The sequence below is a fragment of the Labrus bergylta genome, chromosome 8, assembly GCF_963930695.1.
Source record: "Labrus bergylta chromosome 8, fLabBer1.1, whole genome shotgun sequence".
Lineage (NCBI taxonomy): Eukaryota > Metazoa > Chordata > Actinopteri > Labriformes > Labridae > Labrus > Labrus bergylta.
This window is the reverse complement of record NC_089202.1, coordinates 20114430-20140980: the sequence shown is the minus strand read 5'-3', so window position 1 is coordinate 20140980 and position 26551 is coordinate 20114430. Positions and strand designations below refer to the sequence as shown.

Genomic DNA, 26551 nt, shown 5'->3' with positions numbered 1-26551 from the left:
GTATGATTAGTAGCAGCAGATAATGTGAACAGCAGTGTGCATAGAAGTGACATTAAGCAGCAATACAAATATATATATATATATATATATATATATATATATATATATATTAAAAAAAAACCCAAAAAAACCCATCTAGCTAGTAAATGAAGATGTGTTATATTCCTAACGTGAAAAAAAAAAAAGGCTGAATTGAAGTGTTAAACAGGCTCATAATGTAATGTGGGATTTCCATTGAAGGGGAGGGGTGGGGGGGGGAAAGCTGTGCGACATCGACTCGGCTCATTCGCTCGCGGAGACTCCTCTCACATCACAGCGTCCACATCAACTTCCAAACACATCGTTAACCCGGAGGAGAGGGGCTACTGCTGCGGACTGCGACCACGAACAGCCACTTCATCATCCAAGGGACACAACGCAGCCTCTCCGGTAAGAATAAAGCTGCGGGAATATACTGCAAACTAAACAGCGAAAGGAGCAACCTTGTGTGTGTGTGAGTGTGTGAGTGTGTGTGTGGATTCCAGCTAGCTAGGTGGCTAACTGGGTCGCGTCAGGGGTTAGCACGGCTTTCTGTGGCTTGTGTTTCCCGTCACAGCTGGCGGGGATCGGTTGTAGTTGGGAGGTTTGGGTGCGACTAGTTTCCTCGGTGGAGTTTAAAAGGATTAAAGGCTTTTTAAAAAGTGTGCTTCATTATCCCTCGCTTTGAGTTAACAACAACCACAGTTGAAGTGTAGTTAACAACAGTGTTGTGTTGTGTAAACGGGGACCTGCACGGTGTGTGTGTGTGTGTTTTGTTGTTGTCACGATGTTCGCTTAAATCGCAGATGAAACGAGGGGAAGGTGCACATTTTTTCTTTTCTTTTTTTTTTTTTAATGCGAGTTGTTAGTTGGCATAAGTTTACAAAGCTACAAAGACAAAACATTGAGTTACGTGGAGGGTGTTGTAACGTCAACCTTAAAAACGTGTTCACACACAACTTTCAGCTGAAGTAGTCCACTCCGTTTCCTTTGTCAATCTGTCCATGCGTGGACTTGGACTCAATTAAAAGTGTTGTTAGCAGGTTCAGGGAGACCATGAAGAGGCCGCAACTCCATTTGTTAAAGGTGCACTTTGGAGTTTTGTTAGAGAAATGTGAAAGTTGGAGAAATGGACCCACAGTTCATGAGTCTAGACAAAAACTGTCCTCAGAGGAAAATCTGACCCCTGTAACACTGTTAGAGAATAACTCTCCTGGCAGCAGTGATCCAGGGGCCCATTGTTTCCTTCCAATAAAGTTTGTGTATTTTAGTTCACAAAACATAGCATCGAATTCTTTCACTCCATCTTTTAAATGTCACTACAAAATCTACACAGTGCCCCTTTTAACAGGTAACTACTGAAGAGGGGCTAAATGGGGTGACCGTGGTGGTGACACATCAGAGGTTTGAAAAGACACAATGGTTGTGCCATTTCATGCTACTTTCTTGCAGGAGTCGCTTGTTTCCTGCTGGAAAAAAAAAGGTTTCATATCATCTAGTCTTTCCTGTACTTTCATGTATGCCCTCCTCTGCAGAACAAAAGGCTTTGCTTGGCGGCGACCCCCCCCCCCTCTCCCCCTCTGAACTGTCAGATTGATTGAGTCTGTACTTGAGGTATGAGAGGGCCCGTGCAGGAGGCATGCAGAAGGACCACATAGTTATTTTCCACAAAAGATCCACTAACAGTTACACTCTTGACATGCACTCTTCCTCACATAGTGTCTGATAAGCTTTCTGTCTTTAAATTCTCAACTCCACCTAAGCACGAGTGAGATACTTCCTATGTATTCACTTTAAAACTAGGGCTGAAACTTTCATTGAAAATGTAACCAAGTTATAGGAAGTGCAAAAGAAAAGTGTGATAAAATTAATGCAAGGCAAGTTTATTTAAAGCATGATGACAAGCAAATTCAAAGTGTTCTTCACACAAGACAAAAAAAAGAGGCACTAAAACAAACCCGGTAACGATCACAGAGAAGATGTGAAAATATGTAAAAATAAGAAAGATCTAAAAGAAATAAAGAGATATGACATTAAGCAACAGAATAAATAAAATACCTCAAATTAGGAATGTAAGGTTGTTAACGGCTCTGCATATTATATATATTATCTTACTTTCGATGTTATGGATTTAAATATTGTGTGAAACAAATTAAATGTTGTGCTGCACACTTGTCCTGGCTGACACATCACATTCTGTAGTCTCATAAACGTCTATGTTTGATCATCATAAATCTTATATACTACTTAACAAAAGTGCGAATAACTGTAAAAAAAAAAAAAAAAAAAAAAAAAAAAAAGCACAAAAGCAATAACAGTACAAAATAATTCCAATAGGACATCAAAAAAAAATATAGCCCTACATTAAACTCTGTTTTGTCCTAAATTATGATTTTATACTCTAGAGGTGGGGGGAAAAAATCGATACAGCATAATATCACGATTTTTTTGTGTGGCGAAATTATATCGTCTCATGGCCGCCAATTATCGATATTTTATTTTATTCTTTTTTTTTTCTTTTTTGAAGACAAGAGACAATACACTAACAATACAACACAAGAGACATTACAGTGAGCACAGGCCAGAAAAGGGGTATATTCATGTTTTACGCGTGTGTAATTAAGTGTTTAATGGACTCTCTGCTCGGGTATGAAAATTTTTTGGGAAAAAAATCATGTTCAAGTTGGATTAGACTGAAATACCAACAGTTCAGATTGTGAAGTTCGTGCAGCCTTTTACAGGGTTTTAGTTTTATCACAATGTTGGTCGGTCTGTGGGCTTGACTCCCCTTGTGTAGAAATAAAAAGACTGAGGTGAGATGAATAGACTGAGAATTGTTTCTTATATGACCAAACAGTTCTTGATTTCCTTTAGTTTTGTGGACAAAAGAAGCAGTTCAAAAAGTTTAACCGCAATATATTGTGTCGCGATTCTCAGCATGTCGCAAAATGTTTAAAATCGCTAGTCATCTTATACAATGTTCAGAATCAGAAATACTTTATTAATCCCAGAGGGAAATTCGGTGTTATGGGTAAATTCTCAAGCTTATGAACAGCTTACTGATATCTGTTTTTCAGAAAGTACTGTCACTTTCAATTGTTGGTGTCAGCATCAGTTTCTGATATAGTTTTTCACTTTCGCTTTTGTTCCTCGTTATCGCTCCATCATCGATACTTCCAAAGAACAACTGTTTGGAAGGCCTGGTCTGTGACATTTTTTTGTTTTTACATACTCTTCATGTTACAGATCTACGGTGAGGACTCTCTTCTTTCCTGTCTAACTTGTTGCTCCAGTCTTGTTGTTGGTTTCTGGTCTCATGGGGGTTTCTGTCTACATAGTTGTCATTGCTAAGTTTGCAAAGCACTGCAAGTTTCTGTGCTTGTCCCTGGTGGGCTGGTTATAGCTGGAGGTGAAAATGACTCCATGGAAACAGCGGCAGTATCCAAAAGGCAGAAAGATAAGGAAGAAAGGGTTGGAGTAAGATGAAGGGATGTGGTGTGTTTTCCCCCCTTTTTCTCCTAAGCAGTCTGTCCCAGCAGAGTCGTACTCTAGGGAACAGCCACAGAGACGTGTACCAGCTGCACCCACGATGAATGGCAGGGCCCAGGATGGGTTGCCATGACACGGACGCTGGCACGCGTTGTTATGCAGACACCTCTTTTCTCAGGGCATGTTTGCACTTTATTGCATTGCCTGGTCTTGCTTGCTTGATGCTTGAGTGAAAAGGCCTGCTTTTGTACACAGAATCTGAGTAATGCTTTTACCGTAAGTTGGCTGTAGTTTGAACGGTGCTTTGTGTAAAGAATATTTTCTTTATATATAATATGTTAATGTGATCTAGTGAGGGAAAAATGATCTGTTTGTGAGAATGCTGTTTTGCTTTATGCTGGTCACACCTGTGCAGTGACCATGTGCAGTGTAAGATCTTAATCATTTGAAATACTTGTGTAAGTTATAGCTTGTCCTCACTTTAAGAGATTGGAGCTTAGGAGTGATTTAGGACCATTCTTGTGCTGGGCATTAATCAAGTTTAAATTCAAATTTTGGCTTCCCACAATCATGGAAACAAGAGGATCAAGATTTAACAGGCATCGAGGCATAGTGAAATTTATAAGCCCGATCGTAGAATCTAGTCAGACATTGTATAATTATGAACACCATTTATGTCATGGATATCTCTGTTGATTAAGTTGTAAGTCATATTTAAAGGTATAGCCTACAAAAGGCTTGGAATCACAAGTCCACTTGTGCAGCAGCATCGTTAGAGGTGGGGACATTTTTTTTAATTATTATTCGATTTATGCAAAAATCAAGCTTCTTATATTCTGAGATTTGAAATTTGAATCATAACTTAAAAATATATTTTTTTGTTTTTGGCTAATCAGTCAGTCCCTGCTAAGTGCTACGGTTTGCTCTTGAACTCAAGAAAGAATGCCAAATGAAGCAGCAAGAAATTCAGCCAATGTCACAGATGACTGGAGTAGATCCTGAAGTATGTAATAATTCAAAAATAGATTCTGAATCGAATCGTGAGACACCCAAAGATTCCCAGCACTAATAAATATATCTATTTGTTCAAATTTATTTATATGCTGGGAATTACAGTACTTAATCTGATTGTATAAATAGAAGGCTGTGACAACGCTGTAATTGTTTGTGTTATCACCCTGCTGACTAACAGTGGTAACAGATCAAAGTCATAAATGTTGCGTTTTTTGCAAAATACTCTAATTTTGTGTTCACCTTAAACATGATTCCTGCATGGTCTAATCTGCCGTGTTAATAAAGCCGCTGTTTGGACATGAGTCATTTTCCTGCTGCCGTTTTAAAATGCAGGATGTAGTTTCTAAAGAAAACAATGAGATTCCAGCATACTATTGATAAGGACCTTAAGACAATACCTGGTATTTGTTCAGTTGGAGTGGTTCAAACAAGGCTTCTCTATGTAGTGACGTCATGCGTTAAAGGGTTAAAAAGCATTCTAAGAATTGAATCCTGTAGTCAAAGAGGCCAGACCCGGATTTCTAAAACTTGCATCCGTTTTTAAAGAATGAGTTACTGAGTACATAACCCACATATTTGTCTCTGGTATTACTGCATGGATTAGTAAAAGGAGGAACAATTGACGTAGCTTACTGGGCTGTCTGCTGGAAATAAGTCTTTCCAGGGATTCATTTGCATGACAGATTGTCCACCAAGGCACATTGTCGTTTGTCCTTTTAGCTTTAGAAATAAAAAATGTCCTTTCTTTGGCCCACTGTAACTTATCCATTTCTTTACACATTTGTAATGGGTATCATTTCATCAGTACAAAGAATGTGACACAACACTGTTTTCAGAGCGGAATGGTTGCCAGAAAAACAAAACACTGAGGGCAAAGTTAAAGCCCCAGTGGAAACATTTAAACACTTTGTACTGTTGCTCTACTCTGCGGCTGACAGGATACCATGCATGCTTCTGAACACTCTCGGTATGATCGTTCATGTAAAGTCACGACTAACCAAACGGCACATTGTTCCTACCTGTCTAGCATAGTTTTGGTTTAGCAGTGCTTTAAACAGGCAGAAGTTACTTCAAGTAACCAGACCGGTTATAACCACCCTGCCTTTTGTCTTCATTCACATTCACTGCATATTGATTATTAAGTAACACATTGATCTCTCCTCTTGTGCCTCAGTCTTCACATGTTGTCTCTGTCCTCCTTCCTCATCCACTGGATTTACTCAATCACTGGTTTAATTTTAGTTTCATGTTGTCTATAATCTCTGACAGCCTCCGACCTATGTGACTTTAAACAGGACACAGTAATTGACACTTTGCCCATTTGCAGACTGAATATGTGAAGAGTTGTCATACTGTAAGAGCTAGCCTGTAAACGTCAGAGCTTAACTGAAGTAAAAACACGTATTTCGACGCTGCATTCTGTTTTAGATTTTAGATGGGATACTTATTTGCAGCTTAAAAATATCGGTAAATTACTTTCTTTGCAACCTTGCATCGTAAACCTCAATTAACGAGAAGTCTATGAAGCCCTATTAAACAAACTCTCAGGGTTGAGCTACAGACAGGCACATTTCTTTAACCTGAATTTATCGAGAATTTTTCCTGCCAGCCCTGTAGTAAAAGCTCAGCAAGAGGTCAGGTGAGGCGATGTGTGAATGCAGCTGGTAGTATTCAGGAAAATTCAGTGAGCGACTGGGAGAGGGTGGAGGTTTATGTTCTGCAACAGGCATGCAACCTCTGTCGCTGCTTTATTATGTGTTGATAGGCAGTATGTACTTCTTCTTCTTTACACTGTGAATATGACCAATTCCATATAGCATTGATGTTAAGGATTAAACTGGTGTATTATTTAGGTTTTGTCCTCCTGACTCTTGAGACCGCCCCACTTCACTTGCCTTCTGACACTTCCTGCTGTGAGGAGCATATGTGTGTAACTTTCAGGGAGTGCATATGTGGGGGGGAGGGGGAAAGAAGGATCAAGAAATAAATGACTTCAAGTTTGAGGAAAGTAGCTTCATATGTTGCTGCTGTTGTCCTCCTCTTGTTATCCTCACCCATTGAAGCAGCCCCTGATGATCTGGAAATAATTCCAGTTATTCCACAGTATACAGAGATTTCTGTTAAATTCTTCAATCTAATATAACTGATTAGTTTATTTTCTCTCTGGTAGGAATGCATTCAGTTGCAGCTTTGTGAGTTTAAGTTTAAACTTACCATATACAGTTAAGTTTAGAAATATCAATGATTGTCGCAGGCTTACTTTAGCGACTTGCAAGGTTAAATGAATGATCAAATATCCTTTAGAATGTAAAAAGTAACCTTTTATTTTTGGTAATTTGGTTTGATTAATTTCTTCATTGCATCATATTGATGAGAGAGACCCATGGAACTGAAACTTCTTCTACTGACTGTCATCTTTAAAGCCAGCTCTTCTGGTATTTTGTCATGAAACATGTGTCATCGTTCATCATGTCATACAACCTGGCTGCACCAGTTTTTAATATTTAGAGCGATGATTCTTACAGGGATGGATCATAAGTCCTCAAAGCGTGCCGCAGTCTTGTGCTTTCAAAGCTTTAAGCGAGTGGGATCTGATGGATGTTCTTCCCCCACTTACAGTAGTAGGGGTTTTAGCAGATTTAACAGAAGCTCACACATATAAGACTAAAGAGCATTCACTTATCCTCAATAGGCCGGCAAATATAGATGCAATGGCAGATGTGAAAGCTCCATCCTCTAATGCAGAGCTCTGCTATGTGATTCAATGGGGTTAAAAGGTTAGGGTCTTTACCAGACAACACCGTCTCGTCTAGGTTGTTCTCGCAAGCTTTTTTAGTTTCTATTTCTTCTATTGTCTTAGTGAAAATACACAGCACACAAGTGTTACCATTTCCACATTAATTGCATACACTCAGTTGACTGTTGCCCCATTTTTGTTTTTACAGGGGCAAACTAAGACGTATCTCACAAAGGTGCACAGTTAATGACTTCTTTCAACTTTTTATGAAACTTTTTTTTTTTTTTTTTACCATTTAAGGAACAGACAAGGTATTGATTAATGAGAAAAGAATAAAGGGATTCATCTAAAATTAAATCTATTTATCCAGGAATGCAATAAAACAAAACCGCTGTGGGTCTCGTGAGGTAACACTTGGCAGATAAACTGCTTGGTAGGCAGTTGGCGCAACATTTCACGAGTAAAAAAAATACCATCGTACACGAGCAGTGATAGGTCCGTCTCTTCTCTCTGCTCTGCTCATTTGATGTGAACCAGCTGCGCCTGGAATTTCTGTGTTTAACATGCTGTAAAGTAACACATAACACATTTGAAAAGGCTGTTGTCGTTCTAAAAAAAAAAAAAAAAAAAAGAGCCAGACTGAGACATCGGTTGACCAATGTCATTGGGTTCATAGACGTTCTTTTACAGAATATACAAAGCAGAGAGCCATGCTTAGGTCAATTAAAAAGAAATCTTGGAGCATGTAGTTTTTCCTGCAGAAACCGCTCTAGCCGAATGCTTTACTAAACTCCCTGCACAGCCTGCAGCACCTGTAGCAGAGCATCAGCTGAGCAGATGAAAAAAAGGTAGAGTCTTTATTCCAGCAGTTTGAAAAAGGGATTATTTGTTGCGTTTATTGATCACATCTTGTGTGCATGCTGATCAGTTCTAGTTGAGGGAATCAGCTACCTTGTTTGGGGAATGAGAAAAAAGGGGGAGTAAGAAGAAAGTGACTCAGGTGTTTGGACCAAGAGGCTCAGCAGGATTGTGTGATTGGGTGAACAACTTCTGCTGTCACCCTCGCTGCACTGTGACTTGGTCTGTCTGCCTGTTAATCTCCCTATGGAGCTGCTGAGGCTGCTGTCAGTGGACTGTGCATGAGTTCTCTGCCACCCCTCAAGGATTTGAACAGCAGCGCTGACCGTAAGCTACAGTCCCTAGATGATGAGCTAAATATATAACTCCCATACCCCCCCCCCCCCCCCCCCCCCCATCTCCTTTTATGTTCTTGTCTTCTCTTCATTCTCACCATGCTAGCCCTCTCTTGCATTCATTCATGTGTGTTCAAGCATGCCTGCGGAGTCCGACATACCATATATGTAATATTAATGTCCCTTGAGCAGAAAATAAAATGTCCTATTTGTCGGCTGTGATGTGCCATCAGTGTTTGAAGCACACAATTCACAGGTCGTTAAAAACCAGGGCGCTCTGTCTGTATTGTAAAGAAAAAAAGAAGCTATAAATAAAGTATTAAAAACAACAACAATAAAATGAGGAAGCAGAAAAGGTTTGCGTTGGTGTGCTGATGTTACAATGTGTGATACCAAACCTGATTTAAAAAAAAAAAAAAAAATCTAAATATGCACAGGAAGGATGTCTGTGCAGGACAGACAATGAAGTCAAAAGAACATAGTGTAACCAGACTGTTGGCTGCATTTCTCTTTCCCCCTCCAGCTCCTCTCAGTTTGCTTTGTCCTTCCCTCTCTCTTTGCTTCACTCCTCCTCGTCCTCGGCCTTTTAGCTAACGCAGAAAGATTCGTCCAAATCTAGTCACTGGGTCTCTTTTATATGCGTGTTAAGTCAGTGCCTGAGCTTTGTTGAAGGAGGCGCCTTGTGCCAAGCTCTGTCACCGTATTAGCCAGCTCACGCACAATATGGCCCTCAAGCATCGAAGCAAACCAGACCTATCAGTTCTCTCTTTTGTAAAGACCTTTCTGTATCTCATTACATGAATATGACACTGGAATATGAGCAAGCAGAAAGGGAGTGTCAAAGGAAGTTTGAATTCTCTCTCAGGGTGTTTTTTTCTAAATATGACACCTAACCATGTAACTGCTCTAAGGTACACAGCACATGGATGGAGTCGGCCATGTTTTGTCTGTGGAAACTGAAAGGTTTTCATCATCTATATTAAATCTAGTAAGCCTGAAAGATCATGAACCAACTTGTGAGTTTGAATACTCAATACAACTTTGAATAAAGATTACTGTTTTCCAGGTCGCTTGTTATTGTGTTCTAGATGGAGCTGCATTTCAGCGCTGTCGGATTAACCACAGTCCTTAAAGCATGATCTTTACGAACCATATCCATAATCTATGGGGTTATTAAAGAGGCCAGGCAAAGTGAGAGGGTGTCGTACTCCCATCTGCTCACAGTCCCTCATGCAGATAAAAATCATCTGCAGCGGGAAGCAGAGGCTTTCCTCTCCATCTATCCCCTCAGAGAAAAAAAAAAAAAAAACCTTTATTATACTTGAACTGAAAAGCCTCAGTCAGCCATCAAAGCAGAAATTCACTGCAGTGTAGAAACCTGTCAAGTGTCATCAATATGTCTGTACACTGTTTGTTACACTGCCAGGATTCACAGTTAGAGGATCATTCTCAGGCTCTTTTTTTTTGCCACCATATTTAGAGGTTACGCCTTTTCCTGTTGGTTATGAAATATTTAAGTATTACTCACCATGTTCACAGAGAGAACTCTGGAAAATGATGACACCGCTAGAAGGATCCTTTTAATGAACAAAACTGTTACTGAAGAATGTTTCGTTATTTATGTGATTTTAAGACGTCAAATTTACTGAATGTCAGAAACATTAAAAAAAAAAAAAGGCAAGTTATAAAATGCTTCTTTCTTATTTACAAGAAAGATCAGCAAAACATCATTTTATGAAAGAAAGTGGAACCAGCAATTGAAAGACACATTGGCTTGAAAATGATTAAAATATTTTTTTCCCGCAGTTGGTGTCTTTCAATCGACCTTAAAGCAGCAAGATGCATACTTGTACTAATTACTTGGTTTACAGTTATTCGTTGTGCTCTTTCTTTAGAGCTTGCTGTCTTTGGTCTTTGCTTTTGTTTTTGCTGTCTCTTTTTTTCCTTCGTCTCTTAACAAGCTGGGTGTGATACACCAGTTTGTAGATTGTTGTTCGGCTGACAGACGAGACACAAGAGAAGGGAAAGCACAAGAGCACTGCTTCAGAAATCTTATGTACTCTGCCCTCATTTGATTGCTCGTAATGTTTCCCCTGTGTAATTACCGTAACAGGCTCCAAGGGCTGAATATGTCTGCGCAAGTCTGATTATTCAGTAGGAATGAACCAAACAGCAGGGTATGTTTGGCCACTCAACAGATTAGCATTGCTTATTTTTTTTGGGTTCCTTTTTGGTGCTAATCTAACACAAACTTGAATATTTTTCTAGTCAGATACCAGGGGCATTTTTGCTGCTTATTAAAAAAAAATGAATTAATACAGCTGCTATTTAGATAGTCATAATTTTCTGTATCTACCTAAATTAATTATTATTAAGTTGTAATGTATTCAATATCATGTGTTAAAATCACTGTTAATTAAATGATTTTTGGTATAGAAGAAGTACAGAAGCTTAAATATCTTCAGTCATATTTTTAACCAAAAGCTGCCCCTAATAGAAGAGAGGGAACTGTGTTAATTGCACAAATACATTGGCAATATTTCACAATCTAGTTGTTGCTAATATGTGTGCAATTAAGACATTTAATATTATGTTAGATTAATATTTGGTCATTATTATCAGCAATGTTGGATTTTTTGCCAGTAACACATCTAAGTTTTAAATTCTGGTAACTCTACATTCCCATCAAACCAAGAAGAATATATTACTGTGTGCTGCTGCCCTCTTGGCCAGGTCACCCTTGTGAAAGAGATCCTGATCTCAATGGGTTATTTATCTGGTTAAATAAAAAAATAAAATTACAAATGTGCTGTAAATGTCTTTTAAAATGTGCTCAACATCTTTCCATGGACGGCACACTTTTAGGAAGGAGTCTGCACTGAGACCAGTGATGGTACTTTGTGTAGGTGAGAGGTTGGCAGCTGCTCTAGTTGCTTTGAACTATTTTTTTTCTGTCCGTCTCTTTCAATCTCTTCACCAGTCTCGCAGCATTCAGTGGGATTAGGATTAGTGGTCTGAGGCTGGCTACTTTAACAAGCACTAATTGATTTGCGGCCAAGGGTTTGTTTGATACAGCAGCAGACAGCTCCAGAGTATTGGTCGGGGTTAAGTTTGGCCTGAAAACATTTAAGCAACCTACGTCAACAGGGCCGTTGAGTTTCTTTTTTTTTTGCTCGTAAATTAGGAAATTTTCATCCACACTGTGCTGCACGGCTTTCTGTCTGCCATCCGCTGTGGGCAGCAGGCCTCTCTTTGGGGAGGCTTCTGCACTCAGGCCCACGCTGGGCCTGATTAGTCAAGGCTTTCCAACTGTACTGTTGGGTCTCCATGTAAACAAACACAATCCATTTGTTGAGCCTGTACTGCACACAATTAGTCATTGTTTGCATGGGATAGTCATTCTGCTGTAAGTGCAAAATCGCTGATGTAAACAGTGTGAACCAAAGGTTGTCAGTCCATGTAACTGTCCCTCCCCCTCCTCTGTGTCTTTCAGAGCCGTGTTGCTGCGACTGGTCCAGTTCCTGTCCATCCAGTGAGTCCAGTGGCTGTCAGCCCAGTGAGCTGTTTGAGCTGTCTCATAGCAATGGATTGCATCATTATGGGACAATAGCAGCGAGGATCAAAACTCTCCCTCCTCCTCCTCCTCTTCATTTTCCTCCATCTCCCCCCTATTCTTTTCCTCTCAGCCTGACCCGCCACTGAATCCCTCCCCCTAACAAACACAAAGTCACCCACACACACACATGCAAACCTCTGACCACTCCTCCCACGCTGGTCATGGTCCACTCCCCCTGTCTCTCCAGCGAGTCAGTCAGAGAGTCGGTGGACACTGTGTGTAATCCTGTGTAAAGCATAGGCCCTATACGGCTGCATATGCTCCCTTTTGTCATGGCGGCTGTTGTTGTTGTGGAGGCCTCCCTCAGGAGAGAGCATGAGGGAACACAGAAGGCAGCATAAAACTCACAAAGGGAGGAAGAGAGAGCGAGTGAGAGACACTGACGCTGCCGTTTATTTGACCAGAGGAGAATGAGCTTCACAGGGCAACACATGGAATTCAATGGGGGTGAGACCACATGATGTGGGACTGGCAATACCACCCCAGTCCAACCACACATTGGACCAGCAGTCGACTTTGGAGATATCTACCACATAGCGAGCTGCGAAAAGTAATGCAGTGAAGTAGAGAAAAGTAAACAAGACTTTGTTTTTTGATGAGAATATTTTTTTATTTTTCCTCTCCTTGGTGTTTATTTTTTATATCAGCTTACCGAAAGTGCCTTTTTTGTGTTACTTTTGCCATTTTTCTTACTCTGCATAATCATTCTCAATATTGCCACTCATTATCTACGTAACAAAACACATAGTGAAAGTCACATGCAGTGTGTGTTGCCATATTATAGATTAGGTACGTAGAATATTTGACTTTCTGCGTGGGTGTTAATAGCCTCTACACCAGCCTCATCCACAGCTGACAATCATCACCTTCCTGATTTTTTCTAATCTTTGGGAATGCCTCATTACAAACCCCGGCATTAAAAACCACAGAGAGTCTTATCGCTCCACACCAGTGAACTTTCTACACTGCCTCCTCTTGGCCTTCGTTGCTTTGACGACGCAGAGCTGTCGCCATGGTCAGTATCCACTCCAAATGGCGCTACCTGTTCATGTTCCTGGGCATCCAGCTGGTTGTCATGGCACTGCTGTCCCGAGAGGGATACCAGAAAAGAGTCAGCTACTTCATCCGAATCTTCCGCAAACCAGACATTGCTGGTGTTTCTGGTCGAAACCACACGCCTGCTAGTTTTGGCGGAAGTGACGTTTACGCCAACCTCTCCCACCTATCCAAAGCTCATAGCCATGGAAACGAGATGCCATACTGCCCTAAGACGTCCCCTCTTATAGGTGAGTGTTCTTACCTGCTTAGTGTCATTCCCTAATACTGGTAACTGTTTTTTAAAATCTGTAAATACATACCGGTAATTGTAAAAACAATCTTACCGTGAGTTTTTCCAGAATGAAATACTGTCATCAGTCATTTATCAGGTTCTTTCAGCTTTACTAGGACTTACTGATAGCTGCACTGTGTCTCCAGCCCTTCCATCAGTCAACATTTTATCACGATTGAAAAATAGATATTAATAGATTATTAAGCTAATAAAGTGATCGCAAAGTATTGATACTGAAAACTGAAAATTAGTTGCTTCTCATGGCAACCTATGACTTATCAATTAATAAAATTTGGTCAGTAACCTGTTGTTTAGTAAGATGTATTGAGCAAAGAAGGCTCCTACTTTTCTCATTCCATACTAAGTCACAGCTTTGTTAATAATTAAGGCAGAGGACATTTTATAGCAGTGTTTCCCCTACCATTATATTAGGGCGTTTAAAATATAAGTCATTTAAGGATACCTTTCCGATAGAACAGGACAGCTGTCATTGAAAGTATCGCATGAACACCAAGATTCCTTCAGGCGTTTGTGTCGGCGTCCGTCTGCCCGCGCACCTCCCACCCCCCCCAAAACTGTAAACCTAGAGGAAACACTGTATAGTATGGTACATTACGGCATGGTATGTTATGTTATGGTACGGAATAGTATGTTATGTTAAGGTATTTTATAGGATGGTACGTTAAAGTATGGTATAGTATGATATGGTTGGGTATGATATGGTATGGGATGTATCCATTAGAATAGTAGTCATGATGGTTTAACAAAAAAAGAAAAGGGTCCAACCATGATATAACCATTATTGGCTTTTATTAAATAATGGCTTATCAGCCCTAATATATTATGCAATTCTGTAAGTCATTGATCATATCGACTTGTAGTTCGTCTCCACTTACATGGATTCATTACACTAAGAGCCACTTATCTCTGCTTCTAGTGCAATTTTATGTAATTGTACTGCATTTCCTTTCTTTGTGTCTTCCATTCTGTTCTATTGGAAGTTAAGAGCCAGATTTTCACAAACTCATATCGGCCTTTCCAAGATGTGTCACAATTTTCCATTTGCGGAAGTGAAGTTGAATCAAAAACTTTTAAATAACACGAGACAGAAATCAAAATGAATGTGTGCTGGTAAAGATCTATGTACTCATATAACAGTGCTTTGCTTGCATTGGCTAAACATGTATTCGCCCTGACATATATCATACATTTTTCTTTTTTAAGTCTGTGACCTTGCTGTCTACTTCACTTGAATAGTTTGATGCGTCTGCACTTGCATGGATGCACCACATTAGAGGGACACTTGTTTCTGCCTCATGTGCACTCATTATTGTGGAATTTTATATTTTTTGTCTTTTGTGTGTCGCTCATAGAAATATTTCCACACTCTCAATGCAGCCTGATGTTGCATCACACATTTCCATGAAACAATGAAGTTGAGTCAAAAATTAGTGTAAAAACCAAAGACTGTATGAAACATGGACGTAGTGTTGGTGACGTCACCCATTGGTTTCTGATGCAGAATTTTGAAGCCCATTGCGACGCCATAGTGGAAATAAATCCTGGCCAACAGCAACGATGTGATGTGCTGATCATATTTTTCTTGCAGCCAGCCTAAAGCCAGACACTTCAGGAACTGCATTTTGTTTGCACTTTTTTTTTCTTCAACTCCAGAGGTTGCCATTTGGTTAAAAAAAAAAAGTAGACTGGCCATGCCAGTACTTGGGAAAAAAAAGCTTTGTTGTGATAGAGATGTGTCTGGTTCAGGTTATGCAAGTTAGGCAACTTCATTGTTTAAGAGGCTACACAGAATATTTGTGCAGTGTCACTTATCTGTAAAAAAAATCTTTAACACTGATGTGAACACGTCTTAACCGTTTCTTTTTTTTTTTTTTTTTTTCAATTTAGCATGAATTTTGCACAAAAGAGCTAGTCCTCTGTTTTGTACTTAGCAACTCTTCGGCTGCAATGTCAAATAAAACGCTGACAGCTGAGTGTAAGGGCATTGACGATCTTTGTTTAACTTCTTAGTAAAAAGAATTTGAAAAGGCTGTTGGTAGTCCCAGGTGTTCTTCAGAATAGAATAGAATCAGCTTTATTGGCCATGTATGCTTCCACACACACACAGAATTTGTCTTCAGTAACTGTGCTCTCAATGTACAAAGTTAAACATTAAACATAATATACGCAAAAAAAAACACAATATATACAAGGCTAAATAAGACAATAGTGCAGTGGTGAGTAGTGCAAGAAAATGCTGAGATGAACATGATAATGAATATATAGTTACGTAACAGATTGTTAATATATGAGGTAGAGTTTTTACAGTGTTTACATGCGCAGTGTGCTATGATTGGTCAGAGTAAGTGAACAGAAATCCCCTTGAGTCTGAATGGATCTATTGTTAACAAGTGACAAAGGTCTTTAGTGTGAGCTGAACAGGACTGATGCAGAAGCACCTTTTTTAAATTGTACCTTCTAAATACCTCACTTCACAGGCAGAGTAGAAAAACCTACTTGTAAGGTGCATAGTGAACATACATTCACTATTGCAGCTTACATCGCCCCTTCACCGGGGTATTAAATAATGTTCATCAGCATGCCAGAGGAGCTTTAAAAATAGCTGCCTAATGCCACCTACTCGTGAGAGGGAGGCTAATGGATTGTGTTTGATTTTTGTTAGGTTTGTAAATCTCAATTGCTGTGAGTAGTGTCAATTGTTACACCTCATCCTGATGCAGAACAATGGCTTATTGTAACATTCATCCATGACTAAAGGATAAAGCGAATGACAAGGTATGATAAGGACATTGAACCTATAACTTTTTAAGAGGATGTGTTTTTCTTCAATTTGACACAGTTTTCTTTAGCTTTCATTCCTACTCCTTTAAGCCACATCTCTTTTCAATTTGCTCAATGACAACTTAGCAAACTCAAGTTACAAGAGATGTGGTTTCAAGCTTTGAAGAAACAAATATTTGTAAGTTGACAGCTTAACATGTTTGTCTTCTCCCTGCCGCACACTCGTTACACAGTACCCAGACATTCAGAACATGCTGAGTGTTTCTTCAATTTACGTTGGATGAGTTGGGTAAGAAGGCTTAGTTTACCGGTTTCCAGGCTCTGCCCTCTGCTCCTTTGTTCCCACATAACTCCAAAGTCATTGTACACTTGAAGCTGATAAATGAGACATGAGGCATTGAATACATTCCTGGGAAAAAAAGAGAGACTTAAGGTAACTAAAGTACCAGTGAATATTCAATCTGGCAACAGGAAGTAAAGAGAAACCAACTGGAGGTTCAGCCAATGTGACCGTGCCCTGAAACTGGTTTCATGAGAGGAGGAGGGATACCCAAAGCCCGAGATGACATCCTCAAATTTCTTGTTTAGTCAATGACCAAAAGATTTTCTATTGACTCTCATGAAGAAGTAAATAAACCAGAAAGTATTTAGTTTAAGAAGCTCAGTTGCTGATTAATTAAACTAATGATAGCGGATAACTAATCAGATTAAGTTTTTTAGCTGAACGGATAACTAACCTCTTCACTATGTCACTGTTTCAGGATCTCATTACACACTCAGTGGTAGAGTTAGACTAATGCCCTATGCAGATGCATGCTTCTTAATAATGACCTATGTAGATGTATGCCTCTTCAAGGAGGAATGTGTGACATTTTACACATACATACAGCAGAGATCAAGTATATCCTGTATAAATGTCTCTCTGAGTCGTGGCTGTCTACAGTGAGTGAGAAGCGAGAGTCTCGCTGTCTGTACTGGTGCTAGAGCTGTTTTTACATCATGTTTACATGGACGGGACGGCCGAAGTGTGCTAACGTCAGCCTGCTAACGCAACAATGCAGGCCACAGGCGATTGCAGCTCGAGCAAAGGCCAATTTTGTCCACCACTTTCAATTAATGGTGTTTAATTATGGTGCGTTCTCATTGATAACTCCTTCATGTGAACGCGAGTGGAGAGAGTTTGGAGGTGTGCTGCTGGAGGAGAGTGGAGGCTTCAGAATAGTGGAGGTGTCGCCAAACAGCAGTTTGTTTTGGTTTCGTGCTGGTGCTCAAAGACGACATCTACTGGATCAAAAAGTCGCACATTCTTCCTTTTAATAAAAACCTATGGAGATACATGCCTCTTAACCATGATGGCCTGCCTGCCTGCCTGCCTGCACATTCCCTGTAAAATGAACTACAGGCATGCACAGAAATAATCAGTTTTCTATCATTTCACACCCATAACACACCCAGCTTTTTGAAAGTATCATTTTCTGCCCAGGAAGTAAAAGTCACATCCAGATAAAGATGTCATTTTCAAATATTATGATGTTACATTCAAATCATGGCCTCCAATACACTAACCACATTATTTGCCTTTGCTCCAACAATACATCATGTTTCCTACCGGTAATGACAACAGACTCATTTCTGCCTCGCAGGTGGGCCGATCCACGTCAGCTTCCCGTCAGGGCTCACTCTGGCAGAGGTTCAAAGGAAAAATCCCCTGGTGGTGCGCGGAGGACGCTACAGGCCACCAGACTGTGAGGCGAAACACCGGACAGCCATCATCATTCCCCACAGACACCGAGAGCACCACCTCAAGTTCCTCCTGTACTACCTACATCCTTTTCTGCAGCGACAACAGCTGCACTATGGGATTTACGTCATTCACCAGGTAGAGTCACACACCCCAGGACGAGCCGAAGGGGCTTTACTTAGGTTTCATTGTTGGATGTTTACAGCTCATGGAAATAATTTGGTCTGTATGCAGAGTGTAACTGATGTTTGCTGTCCACCTCACTTCAGACTGGATGAAGAGCGCCCTCTGGTGTGCTGTAGTAGCAAGTTACAGGATAATTAGCTGCAGCTGTAACAGTATATTCATGTCAACTCTTCAGCACTTTATCTTTTGTTCCTCTTCTGCTGGATTTTTCACATTGTTGTTGAACTGTACTCTCAGTTTAGAGGACACCTAAAAAATGAGTCTAGTAGCTTCATTAAGGAGGCTTCAGATGGTGCAGTGTGTTATTTTTGGGATGGATCAGGGAATTAACATCTGATCAAAGCCTGAAAATATGATGCAACATTATGGTAGAGATAAGCAATGCGATGTACTGGTGAGTCATCATGGTGGCTTTCTACATTGTGAATCATGACACTCTGTTTCGTGTATTACAAATTTAAAGCAAAACTGAGTTCGCTCGCTCAGCTAAAACTGAAATTATTCCACAGGGCTTTATCTCTGAATTAACTTGCCCCGCAATAATTAAGTAGTGAAACAGTGGGGTGTCCTGTATAAGCGCCTGTTTTATCTTCTATTTTTAAGAGTCGCCACATTTATCCTGTTTAAGTGCTATAGAAATCGTGTCAAGCAGATGTTCTGTCAGAGTGGCTCTAAGCCTTTATGCTAAATATTCTCATCTCTGTATTTAGCCTGATAAAGAAGCTCAGCGGCGTCGTGCGAGAGGTGCCGTTGCTTTTCCAAAGCCGGGTGATGGGTTTAATTTAATTTCTACAAATTCCCTGATGTCGCTGATTACAGTGCTGGTGACTTTGAAGACAAAAAGGCCGCTCCATCGGGAGGAAAGAGACAGTAGTGGAAGAACAAAACACTCTTCAGAAGAAAAAGAAATCCCTTCATTAATCCTCTGAGGGGAAATTCAATTTTACACTCTGGCTGAGACATGCTACACACACCTAGGATGAAAGACACACACATATGCACTACTATGGTCATGCGCTAATAGAGAGACGTCAGAGTGAGGGGCTGCACAGGAAGACGTGCCCAAACAGTTTGAAGATTGGTGCCTTGCTCAAGTAGTGCTCAGGAAGTGAACCGGCACCTCTCCAGCTCCCAGACCAACGTCACCTGGACTTCATCTGCTTTCACAGTCCCTGCTGTTATCTCTTGTTTGCATCATCAAATGATTCAACATTCAACAAACACACATTGAAAATAAAATAAAATCAGCCTCGCAATAAAGGGAAATATGTCAGTGAATGTCTTCATCTGTGGTTAGCTTGTCATTAAAGGAATAATGTGTGACGTTTTACACATAAAAAGTAGAAATCAAGTATATCCTGTGAATGTCTCTCTGAGTCATGACTGCCTACAATGAGTGAGAGTCGGAGCCGTGTTTACATCATGCTTACATGGACGAGACGGCCTTGTGTAAAAAGCTCTTTTAGTCAAGGACTAGAGAAAAGAAGAATAACATACTCACTGTTTATTTGGATGTAACATAAGTGTCTTTAGATCTCTGTCATTCTGTGTCAATTTATGTGCAATATGGAGCTACGAGCTAACCAAAGTGTGCTAGATGTAGCCTGCTAACACAACAAATCAGGACACAGGTGATTACAACTCAAGCAAAGGACAATTTTGTCTGCCTCTTTAAGTGCTGCACTTAATGGTGCTTGATTACGGTGCGTTCTAATTCATAACTCCTTCAAGCGGCCGCGAGTGGAGGGAGGTCGGAGGTGTGTCGCTGGAGGAGAGCGGAGGCTTCAGAATAGTGGAGGTGTTGCCAAACAGCAGTTTGTTTTGGTTTCATGCTGGTGCTCACGGGCGACATCTACTGGATCAAAATGTTGCACATTCTTCCTTTTTAATGCAGTATTGCGTTTGTCAACAGCCCCGGTGATCACACTTCCAGTATTTCCAGTATTGTAGAACAGGTGTATTATGATTTGCTTCAATGACTTCTACGTCAATAAGTGCTGTAAATATTGGTTTCTGTATCTGTTACTCCCTCGTGAAAGTTTCTCTCTTCATCACAGACTGCTTACTGTGTTGTGTACTTAAAGCTGAGGTCTTTCTAACACACGGCCTGTGCTCGGACCATGTCTGTGTTTACTCCACAGGCGGGTAACTACACTTTTAATCGGGCCAAGCTGATGAATGTTGGTTTCCGGGAGGCCATGAAAGAGGAAGACTGGGACTGTCTCTTCTTCCATGATGTGGACCTCATCCCAGAGGACGACCGCAACACCTACGTCTGCGACTCCAACCCTAAGCATGCAGCCATCGCCATGGACAAGTTTGGCTACAAGTAAGACTCCTCTTTGTCTGTGAAAGCACACTGAAGAGTTCACTTTTTCTTTTCTTTAAAGGTTTTTATTTTTGGGTTAGGACAGTGGACAGAGAGAGTTAGGAATAAGATGCAGGAAAGGAGCCAAGGGTTGGATTCAAACCAGGGCCGCCCACAGCCTCCGTACATGGAGCACGTGCACTAACCACGTGCCCCCCCCCCCCCCGAAGAGTTCACCCTTACTAGATATGCTGATAGCACTCAGGCTGCTGCTGAATGAATTGTTTTTTCTTAACATATTCGTTTAGTTGTTGAATTCATACGATACATTAGATTTTAAGAGCTGAAAAATAACGTTCATAGTAACATTCAGATTTTTCAAAACTATAATTAAAAGATATAAAATTATACATTTAACAGGTGTTAGCTGCCTTGTGACAGAGTGCTAGTTTACTTTGAATCTATCAAACAACGAATAAAGAGTTAGTTTGTATAACATCACTCCGCAGCTTTGTTCAATTGGACTGCTGTTTTGAGAAAGCAGTTTTTGTCATGGCTCATTAAGTTGTTTATATCCTGACTCGTAGCTGCTTATTAGCTAACTAACAAATTAACTCACTTATTAATTAATGAATGGTTATGGAATCTTGAAGGGAAGTTGCTTAACAAACTAGAGTGAAGGCTTGGCCAGATACTCTAAAGGTAGTTCTAACCAACACACAGAAACAAGAAAAAAATCCTCGACAGAGTTTTAAACTCTAACTAACCACCTAACTATTGGAACTTTGTGGATTTTGACTCCACTCATCATCGCCCTACAGAACACATCTTATGTTCCACACTTATTTTACAATACTTAAGTCTGTATTTGTTATCTTTTATCCCAACCAGGCTTCCGTACAAGATGTACTTTGGAGGAGTGTCAGCTCTGACACCACTGCACTACCTCAAAATGAACGGTTTTCCCAACAACTACTGGGGCTGGGGCGGAGAGGACGACGACATCGGAGTCCGGTAAGAAAAGCTGAGAAAAAATGATTCAAAGAATGTGAGTTTAACTCTGGAAGTCAGAAGCACACAGATGTTAGCTCTGTCTGAATATGAAAGTTAGAGAGAAAAAAAACTTTCTACCCAGCAGAGGAAATTCTCCAGATGCTATAAAGCCACATTCAGCTGCTTTCACTTCATAACAGACACAATGAAAAGATGAAACATTCAGCAGACATACTCACAGATGACATCAAAGAAAAAGATATTTGATACTGATAATCTTCATCGGTGTATTGTTGGTCATTTTTGATTTTATATTATATTTATATATTTTTTTTATATTTCTCATCTGACCAAGTTGAGTCTGTGTTATGGACGTGTGTAAAATGTGTGTGGGATCAACATCTACTGTTTTTTAGACTGACTTTATTGTTGTCGTCCTCTCAGAGTGTCTCTGGCGGGGATGTTTATCACTCGTCCGACGCTGAAGGTCGGCCGTTACAAGATGATTAAACACAAGCTGGACAAAGGCAACGGTGTGAACCCAAAGAGGTACGGATCAACAAGCTGTGTTTGGCTTGATGGGGTATTTTATTTTTTTTATTTTTTATTTTTTAGCAGATCAGAAATCAATTGGCATGCTGACTGATACAATCTGAGTTGGAGTAAGTTTAAATAGACTCTGCACTGCTCGATCACAGATTTGAGCGATCAGACTCACACAAAACTCCTGAAAAACTCCTTTAATTTTCAGGGTGAGCTGCATGTGTGAACACGAACAGACTTTATCTGCCAGCCCCCTTGTAGAATATCTGCGTAATGTGTGAGTCAGCAGGATGAAATCAGGAGAATTCCCCGCATATTTGAAAAATGGCTAAGGACAACTAAAATCAAACTGTTCGCTGTGTTTTTATTTTTATTATAACATACATCCTTAAATATTCACCGATCTGTCTCTGCTCTTGGTTTCCAGGTTCAACATGCTGGCAAAGACACGTAGTACCTGGAAGTTAGACGGGATGAACACGGCTGATTACGAGACAATCTCACGGCAATACCTGCCCCTCTACACCAACATCACTGTCAACATCGGCACCGAGGCGGGACTTCACCCCCCTCCCCCGACACCACAACCTCCTGCCAAAGCTGCAGCCAAAGCTGCGGCCAAAGCTGCGGCCAAACCTGCGGCTAAACCTGCGGTCAAAGCGCCTACAGAAGGCCTAGAGAAAAGCCCTTCCAAACTCAAAGAGGTCCCCTCAGAGAAACTGTCCACCCTGAGAGACCACTAATCATGTTTCAGTCTGTGGGATGGTGGTTATTCTTCTCAGTGGCCTGCTTTGTTGTGTGCTCATTTTAGGCTTTTTCTTTCCATCACATTTTGGAGAATCAACATCATGCTGCATGCGGACAGTTGATTTAAAAACCCTGACTTAATATAGAATAAAAACAATAGACCTGCTTCCCTCGACTTAAGGTGAGGGCTCTCCACCTCGGTTCTTCTTCCATCACTTCTTATTCTTCCAGGGGAGCCACAGTGAAGAGTGAAGGTCAAAGTTGGACTCTATGAGTTTATATATCTACAGCGCCGTGGTCGCTGCTTAAACCTGATGATGCCTTAGAAACTTATTGTGATTTCTTTCTTTCTTTCTTTTTTTTGGTCGCTTCACTCGTACCTTACATTCTTTACAGCGTTGATTTCAATGGAACAGTAGCTGCAGCTTCCAGCAGTCACACTGCACCACTTTAAAGTCTGCTCTCTTTTTTTTTTTCTTTTCTTTTCTTCCTCAACGCTCATGAATACACGAGTGAAGGAGACTGTTACTGTTTCCAGTCGGGTGTGTGAAGCTGCTACAAAGAGTGAAGGACAGATTCATGTGTAACCGTTGATATCAGTACTTCTTCTAATAATGACGCACATATCCTATCTGTCTGCAAATATCTCGGCCCTGGTTTGACACAGCTTTGTCCTACACAGAGATGCTGATAAATATATCTGTTTGGTTAGCGTACGCTAGGATAAACTAAATCTTCCTGTTCTCAAAGCGATGGATGCTGTAAACATACATTAGCCTTTTGTCATGTTTAGTATGATTGAGGGTAAAGTAAAAAAAAACAAAAAAACATTTGAGCTGTGTACATGCAAAACCAGGGCACAGACTCTTCTGTGTAGCGCTTTCACTTCTCAGAATATCAAATATCTTGGATGTTTTATTTAGATTTTCTTTTTGGAGTATTTTTGCCTTTTGCAAACAGAGCAGGTGTTGGTGACCGCGATCAGCCCTCTGCCTTCACATGAGCTTGTCATTCACATCAAAATGGAGTCTCTCTCTTGCTTACCTATTTTTTTAAAAATAGATTATATCAATTCTGTACAGTGTGCTATGTGTGTTCTATGTAAACGTGTCCACGGAGAGTGCTGGCTTGCTCCCTCCACATCTCATCACTTAATCTTCATGATGTTCTTTGTTTTAGGATGATTTCTGCCCTCCTCGTTCCCGTTGCGTTTTCAAAACATGAGAAATGAACGGGAACAGTTAATGTTGTTCTGTAAGAGGAGTCTCTTCTACGTCGCATTAGTGAAGAAGCACGAGTTGCTCCTACTTGTAGTAGCCAAATAACAAGCTAGTCCAGGAGCTCGAGCCGAAAGCACAACCAGAGAATTCTGTGAGATCTCTGCTGAGTGAACATTTAAGATTTTATTTTTATTACAAAACAGCAATGTGATTTAGCATGTTCAAGCTTCGATCACATTAAAGGATTATATCATCTATTTTCTGAGAAAAAAAAGAAGAAGAAGCTAAATCTCTGACCGAGCTGGAACATTTCTAATTATTAAGAATTATTTTGATGATCTTGTCAAGCAAGAACATCAAACGTCTGTTTCCAGCTTCTCAACTATCAGGATTAAAAATGTCTTCCTTAAATATACTAAAGGAAGATGCTTTGGGTTTGGGACTAATGAGTGGAGAAAGAGAAGCTATTTGAAGGTTTCATGGGGGATTTCTGGGGAATGGCAATGAGCATTTTTTAAATTTTATTTTTGAAATGTTTTGATTTCCCAATAGACGTAACGCTTAATCAATAATTCAGAATCTTTACTTGCAGGTGCTGGACTCAGACAGTTTATCTGGGATCTGGGAAATTTAAATGAAAATTGAGTTGTGTTTTTGAGATATCCTTGGAACGTACAGAACATTTCATTTCTAATTTTGTTTGTTTTTGTTTTATTTTTCAGAATAATCAAAGTGTCACAGAGTTTTTTTTCCACCCTCTTGCCGTTCCCTCTTCACTAGTGCCCATAAACTGCATGTGGGACCCCCCCCCCCCCCCCCCCCGCCCCCTCCTCTTCACGCCTCCTCTCTGACAGATTTGATTGTGTTAAAAATAAAGTAGTAGTCCCTTTACCCTGTGAGTGCGGCCGTAATGGCAGGTTGAAAAGGCTGAAACCAAAGATGAAGGCATTGAAAGCTGTGATGATGGAAGCTTTTGTGTTTTTGTGTGTGAGCTGTATGAACCATGATTATGATTTCTTCTGTATGGTTATGGGGTCTATCATGTCTTGTTATTATTTGTGGCCTCTTTCAAACCATCATGTTTTCAGTCTGAACCACACATGACAAGAAAACAGATTTTTAGGAAAGGGACATGCATGTTTGGTTATTTTCTTTCTGAGAGTGGTTGCCTGTGGTTTTCATAAATAGACGACTATATACTGTAGTATCACTCTGACGTGAATTCATATCCAAATCCTATGGCCTTAGCAACACGCAGTACTAGTATTTACCTACAGACATCTGCATATCAGACTTAATATGCATGGCAAAGATCCTATTAGTAAGGGAATGTATAGAGCACAACCTGGAGATTATACATATCAGTGCTCGCCCAGGAAACATGCAGCATGCCGCCGTGTCTGTGTCGTGAAATGGAATCTGTATTTTTGTGACTTTAAATGTAACTTTCCATTTGCTGTGAGGAGTTTCAGGATGAGAGTTGCATTTTTTTTGGAGTAAAATGTACAAAGGAAGCTTACGTAGCGAGGTCACAGTGTACAGTCTTCATCATTTACTGTGTAACACTTTTGTTAGATTTGACTCCGTTATGATGTGGATATTTAAGCTCTTCTGCAGCAATAGCAAACAGTCACCACAGGGTAGCACTGGAGCAACCAAGGGCAATGTGATTTAGTGAGTTATTTCTGCTCTCTTTATGAATTCTGCACAGTCCAGAGTGGCCTTAAATTCATTAATAAACTGATTATCCAAACAAGTGTTCCTCTTCTTTTTTTTTTTTTTTAAACAATTGTGTTTTGTTTGATTCCTTTAATCAATGGGGAAGAAGCACATCTCATAATGCATCCATCACACTCTGCCCTCCATCACTACAACAGGACTAACAACTGAAAAGATTTTTTTTTTCTTGCACCTTGCCCGATTGTTTACGGTGAGAAGTCAGACTCAAGAGGGCAGAACAAACACCTAGCTGTGGTAGTGTCACCCACCTGGGGGAGGGGTTACTGCCCTTTGTGATGTCATGACACCCTCCGACCAAAACAATATACCCTTCTCCTATAGGAATATGCTTCCTTGAAAGAAAATATCAATTCTGAAGCAATATTAGACATCGTATCCCCATCCGATTGGCTCACAACAGAGCATAAAGGAGAAAGGCCTTCACTGTCACAAAGGGCCTGAGGTGCAGGAGCAGTCAAGGGGTTATCAGACTGTAAATCAAGAGAGGGCTTTATTCTGGCCAAACTGAAGGGTCATTGTGTTTTTAAGGGCTACATCTGTAAGAGCAGGCTTCCTCAATAGAGGTGAGCAAGCCTTAAAAAATGCTGTTGTTTTTACCGTCCCCTTGTGCTTCTCTCTGATAACAGGAGTATGGACATCTGTCATCATCTGTGCTGAGAGGGAACAATGTAGAAGCTACAAATGAATACCACAGGGTTTTTCAGTTAGAGTTTCTTTTTTACAATGTTACACATTTTTACCCCTCAGCAGTGGCACAGGAAACCACATGTGCTGGTTTGTGGCTTTTATATACTATTGGTTTGAGTGGTAAGACAAAATGTGAAATAGTTTGTCAAAGACCAACAGCAGCTCTCATGTTCAGAAGTCAAAGAAA

General features: G+C 40.4%; 1 protein-coding gene across 1 annotated transcript; it reads left to right on the top strand.

The window, feature by feature from the left end:
- Positions 1-270: 270 nt before the first annotated feature.
- si:dkey-199f5.8 (beta-1,4-galactosyltransferase 3) lies at positions 271-25694 on the top strand. Its single transcript, XM_020652547.3, has 7 exons — positions 271-429; positions 11945-13353; positions 17843-18078; positions 20268-20455; positions 21326-21448; positions 21872-21976; positions 22398-25694. Exons 2-7 carry the CDS (start codon positions 13080-13082, stop codon positions 22711-22713), a joined length of 1242 nt encoding a protein of 413 aa, XP_020508203.2. The 5' UTR covers positions 271-429; positions 11945-13079; the 3' UTR covers positions 22714-25694.
- Positions 25695-26551: the final 857 nt, after the last annotated feature.